The 6,000-nt window shown below is 47.8% G+C and overlaps 1 protein-coding gene across 3 annotated transcripts in view; it reads left to right on the top strand.

The window, feature by feature from the left end:
- Positions 1-1,378: 1,378 nt before the first annotated feature.
- Positions 1,379-6,000, top strand: part of TUBGCP3 (tubulin gamma complex component 3) — a 64,017-nt gene continuing 59,395 nt past the window's right edge. For all 3 annotated transcript variants that reach the window (XM_065895956.1, XM_065895958.1, XM_065895957.1), the window contains exon 1: positions 1,379-1,454. In XM_065895956.1, the coding sequence (XP_065752028.1) occupies positions 1,379-1,454 (76 nt within the window). The remainder of the gene's footprint in view (positions 1,455-6,000) is intronic.

The raw sequence follows: 6,000 nt of genomic DNA, 5'->3' as shown, positions 1-6,000 counted from the left end.
TCATCCATTAACACTTGTTGCCGTCATTAGAGTGGTTGGATTTAGGTACACTGTTTTAAAAGTTTGTTTTCTGTTGTCCTCTTTGATTTTTTGTTTCTCTGTCCACTCTTTCACTCCTTCTTTAGGATGACTTGAGTCCTTTGGAATTCTGCTTCACTTGCTGCTGAGAAGAGCCAACCTGATTCTTCAGAAAATGGAGGAAAGGCCAGACTCTGCACACACACACACACACACACACACACACACGAGGAGGGGTTTCCTGCTGTGTTTAAGAAGGTTCAGGTGACCTGGGTTTTCACGTTTTACCCAAACGTCTCCATCTCAAACCTCAGGGTCCACTTCTTCTCAATTAACCATCCACCCTTAACAGGAGAGACTTGGAAGGACTGTGTGTTGGACTTGCATCATAACTGGAGTCTGGTCCTCAGTTCTGATGACTTAGCAGGTACAAGAATAAGAGATTTCTTTTAGGGCTGTTATAGACGCCCTCTGGTTCTGCCTATGGCTGAGCCTCTAGCTAGAAATGCAAGGACCCTAGTTTTCCGCATGTACCCCAGCACAGTCCACGCCACCCTGTGCTCTCTGTAGCCATCATTACCCCTAACCGCAGCAGCTGCTTAATTTTCCCGTCTTGCCATCAGCCAGCCCTTTTCCCCAGGTAGCCACAAGTGACCACGTAACACATTTTGGTGGTCGAGCCTGCCCCCTTCTCTCGCTCTTGTCGGACTGACTAGTTACCTGGGGCTGGGGGTGGGGAGGTGCCAAACAGCACTCTTATGAAAAGCTGGACAATGTGGCCGGTGTCGATGGTCAGCCACGTGTCGAAAATCGTAAAACCCTTGTACTTCTATAAACAGACTTCTCCACCCAAAGTGTAAGTAGAACCAATGATCCTTTAAAAAAAAATTATGGACTGTGAAAGCGCTGCAGGGCACCCTCCACTCTTACAGCAGGTCAGGGGCCGTCCTGACCCTCTGCTGAGAACGTCTGGGGGTCGGTGCCTTCCTGACCCTCGAGGACACCTGGGGACGTTTGTGCGTCTGAGCACTCCGAGCACCGGCGGCTGGGGCGCCTGGTTCCGGAACTTTCCTGGCTGGGCCGCAGTTGTCGGGAGGAACCCTTAGGCGGGAGCACCTGCGGTCCCGAGCGCCCGGAAGAAGCGGGGCATTGTGGGAGGGGCCCGCGTTTCGGCGGGTTCCGTCAAAATGGCGCCCTTCTTGCCGGCGCTGCCCGCGAGCCCTTAACCTGTGGGGGACCCGGGAGCCCGCGGGACGCGGGGCGGACGCGGGCGGCCGGGCCTCCGGAGCACGCCAGGCTCGGGGCGGGGCGGGCGAGCGCCGGGGCTTCGCGGGGCCCCCGCGGGCAGCCCCGGGCTAGGATGGCGACCCCGGACCAGAAGTCGCCGAACGTCCTGCTGCAGAACCTGTGCTGCCGGATCCTGGGCAGGAGTGAAGGTAGCGGGGCTGGCCGGGCGGCTGGGAGGCGTCCCCGGGGCTGGCGGGGTCGGGGCTGGCGGGCCTGCGGGCGCTGCAGCCCCCTGGGCGGGGGAAGGAGGCCGGTCCCGGGGCGGCTGAGTCACCGCTGCCCGGCGCGGTGCCGGGGTGCAGCCCGGAGGACGGTCAGCCGCCGCGCGTCCGCCTCCGGCCGCAGGGCCCAGCGGGCGCTCCCGCGCTTATCCGGATGGAGAGTGCGGCGGGCTGGCCCGGGTCACACGCCCGTGACTGCGCGGGGGCGACGCCGCGGAGGGGGTCCGGGTGGTGGAGCCACACAGTTTCCCCTTAACGTTAGCAAAGGAGCGGATTTGAGGGTGATGCAAAGGTGCCTATGACGGTTACCTGCCACATTTTCTTTCGACGAAGGGCTGAGGGTTGGTTGCTTTTGATGTGAAACCATTTCTGCAGGGTTCACATGGCGAGTCCTGCTACCAGACCAGTCCCGTGCAGTAGGTCAAGCCATTGTGTAGCTCTGGAGCCGTAAAATACGGCACAGTTTGTCGTCTCTCGATGTTTGTTTTGGCGGGAGGGAGGGGGGAAGAGGGGATGCACTACGAAGGGATCTTTTGGGTAATTGAAGCAACTGGGTTACTTATTCCTTGAGCACCATAATGTGGGAAAGAAAGTGTGCAGTTTTTGCAGGGAGACTTAAAACAAAATTAAAGAATTGAGACTGCATTTTGACCTTTCATGATTAGCGTACATAATTTATTTGATGGTCTTAGGAGCAAAAAGATGAATTTTATTTGGTCAGTCTGCTAAATGACACTGACTTTACACGGTTCTTGCTCCAGTTTTTGAAGTTTCACTCTTTCTCTTTGTTCATCTAAGAAATCTTTGGGCTCCCCCCACCTCCAGGCACTGTGCTAGGCGCTGGTGATGCAGAGGTAGAGAGACAGGTAATTCCTCTCATAGATCCTACATTCTAGTGGAGGATATGTGATAAAATCAGTAAACTTAGGGGCTTCCCTGGCGGTCCAGTGGTTAAGACTCATGCTTCCAATGCAGGGGCGCAGGTTTGATCCCTGGTCGGGGAAACCAAGATCCCACATACTGTGCGGCGCAGCCAAAAAGTTAAATAAATAAAAATTAAAAACAAGAAGGTTTTCTCTCATCGTTAGAGTGGAAGAAACGTTCCTTATTAAAAAATATCAGTAAACTTATAATGTTGTTTAGTGGTGCTGTGATGAAAAATAAAGTAGGGTAAAGGGATTTTTTAAAATTTACAAGTTATTAGACTAGATTTAATCGTTTTTTAAAAATTAATTTATTTTTGGCTGCGTTGGGTCTTCATTGCTGCAAGCGGGGCTACTCTTTGTTACGGTGCACGGGCTTCTCATTGCAGTGGCTTCTCTTGTTGCAGAGCACGGGCTTCAGTAGTTGTGGCACATGGGCTTCAGTAGTTGCAGCACGCAGGCTCAGTCGTTGTGGCTCACAGGCTCTAGAGTGCAAGCTCAGTAGTTGTGGCTCGTGGGCTCTAGAACACAGGCTTAGTAGTTGTGGCGCATGGGCTTAGTTGATCCATGGCATGTGGGATCTTCCCGGACCAGGGATCGAACCCATGTCCCCTGCATTGGCAGGCGGATTCTTAACCACTGTGCCACCAGGGAAGTCCAGGGTAAAGGTATATTGAGGGAAAGCTGAGGATACCTAAACAGAGACCTGGGTGGAGAGAGGGAGGGGTCCTGGAACACCTGTGCCAAGGTCTTGAGGAGGGCGGGGCCTGGCTGTTTTCTGTTTTTATCTCCAGCTCTTCTGTGTGTGTCTGAGTTGCCTTTCTGATTTGATGTTCCTGATCATAGGAGACACCAGGGAACTGAGATTGTTGGTCATGATTCACTCATGTTAAAGTCAGGGTTTGCGTTACACCCGTGGGCCCTCAGTTTTCCTCCAGGGATAAACCACACATTCATCCGTTTCCATTGTCACAACTAGACTTTGAAGACCATTCATTCATTGCGAGGTGTCATCATGTTTCTCAAATTTCTTTTTTAACATTTGAGGCTCCTTTTGATTGATTTAGTTTCACCCATTCCAGGAGGTTGAAAAACTTTTCAGAAAGTTCTGCACCGTGTAGAATTGTGTCTAAATTAAGAGTAAATTGGCTCCCGTACACCTTAAACTTATACAGTGATGTATGTCAGTTATATCTCAATAAAACTGGAAGGAAAAAGAAGTAAATAAGCTGTCTGTGAGATCCTGAGGGGTCCTCTCAGAGTGAAATATATCATAAAATCCACTAAAACGATGCTCTCTTTATTCTGTTCTGGACAGCTAGGATTGCCAAACAGTTGTTTTCATAATTCCAAATTATACTACTACTTACTGAAGAATATATGTCTTTAATAGCTTGCCTTGTTCTGTTTTAATTTATTCTTCCTTAGTGAACAAAGGAGCAGTGTTATTGCTGCCTTTACAGTGTTTGAGATTTTTAAAAAATTTCTTTTCATTGGTGGGTATTTTATCTGTTAACTTAGTAGAACGTTTGATTAGCTACATTTTCTAGTGAGCTTACAAACAATTGGCCTTTTTTTTTTTTATAATATATTGCTTTTTTAATACTGTGAAATTGAGGCATGATAGACACTTGTTACTTTTAATGTGAATTTCATATGAATCAGTTTTTCATAAAGTTTTTTTTTTAATTTGTAGTTAGCTTCAAGGGACCTTCAGAAGCAAAGCACCTAGCCATAATGATGCTTGACACTTTTATAAAGTTCGTATAACCATTGCTGCCCACCTTTCCCAGCTTATAACACTTGTGAATTTGTTTGAAACACACAGTGCCAGTCAGTGAGAGGAGAATTCTCTCTCCACATCCTTGAGCCTCTCCTGGAGAACATTTTACTCATTGTTACATCTTTGGATAGTCATTATTTCTGTCTTTGGAAACAGTGTACTTGATGCTATAGTGTTTCAGCTCTGCCAGAGGCCACATTCCTTTTCATACTTTGTAATCCTCTTTCTAACTAGAGATTAAGAAGAAATACAGGAGTCTTTGTTAGGTAAGTGTTTTAGCACAAACGCTTAGGTAGGACTACAGTAGCCCACGTACTGAGGTCAGACGATGGCCCTGACTGGGAACAGCCATGTGAGGGCAGCGTGAGCCATGGTGCAGGCAGGGAAAGGATGTCGTCTTGGTTTGTGGACCACAAGTGCTGTTGCTGTTGGGTTTATGATTTTTGAAAATTGTGAAGAGTTCTTGATGAAGTTCCAAACAAAGTGTGGTCTTTACCTTGGGAAAATCAATGTGTATTAAATATACATCAAAACATATTATGTGGGAAAAAAAACTTATTATGTGTATGTTAAAATGTACACTAAATGTCTATTAATGTGTATATTGAAATTTTAAAGGTTTAGGCTTCATTTGAAAATTGTACTTAATGGGTTTATTATTGCTATTTTAAAATGAATTAGTATTTAAAAATGATCATGGTTTATGTTTCTAATACAGTAAGTATAGATTGATGTAACCCACATAAATAAAAGACTTTTAGGGGTCCTCAGTCTTAAAAGTGTAGAGGGGAATTGAGACCAAAAAGTTTGAGAACCACAAACTAGAGCAATGGTTTTGATTTTGTTTTTGTTTAGAGCATTGCTTTTCAACCAGCGCTGTGATCAGAGTCATCTGTGATCTCACGAGAACCTGGTAGCGCTGGCTGCTTTGGGGAGAGGAGCTGGTGGCCAGACAGTAGTGGAGGGGGAAGACTTTTTACTGTATGCGGTGTTACGTCTTTTCACTTTGAATTCTCTAAATGTGGCACTTACTCACAACTAATATTGTGGGCCCCATCTCCAGAGAACTGGTCCTGGCGGTGTCTGTTGGAGCTTGGCGTCTGGAACACAGTCATTCCGACCTGTGTCTGGGGTGGGGATTGCTGGTTCAGGTTACTGACCTGTTGGCCTGTCCTTCACGAAAGCAGTGTCACGTGCGCACAAGCCCACAGGTAGAAGAGGTGCAGGAAGGCAGGAATTTACGACTTGGACAGTTTGTCCTCCGTCACTTTCTGAATCTCTGGGAAGCACACGCCTGTAGAGTTTTTGTAATTCCTGGGGACTCGCTTATTTTTGTGCACCTTGAAGTTCAGTGGTTGTCTTTTACCTGAACGTGTGGATAATAACCCTTTCAGGATACAGAGGCAGCTGTCTTCCATCTGAAACCTCCTGGGCCCACACCTGCGTGCTCTCTGGGCCTTCGCGTGTCGGATTGAGATCCTGTGGTCCCACGGTGTCGCGGCCCTGGCTTTGCACCTCCTCCCAGTTTCTCTCCCACCCCGCAGCCAGAGGGTCATTTCTGTTGAAGGCTGATTTTGTTTCCTGTCTGTAACCTACTGGATGAAGACCCCATTATCTTGCTTAAAGTTAAAAACTAGGGGTGCTGTATTGAGTTGTGATTTTGATGGCTGTGCTAGACAAAATGTACATTTAAATGACATTTTTAGGTTAATAATAATAAAGGTAGCTAACGTTTGTTGAGTCCTTGCTGTGTGCCAGACGCTCTGCG

This window comes from Phocoena phocoena, chromosome 18 (assembly GCF_963924675.1).
Source record: "Phocoena phocoena chromosome 18, mPhoPho1.1, whole genome shotgun sequence".
NCBI lineage: Eukaryota > Metazoa > Chordata > Mammalia > Artiodactyla > Phocoenidae > Phocoena > Phocoena phocoena.
The sequence above is the reverse complement of the archived record's forward strand: the minus strand, read 5'-3'. Positions and strand labels throughout refer to the sequence as shown.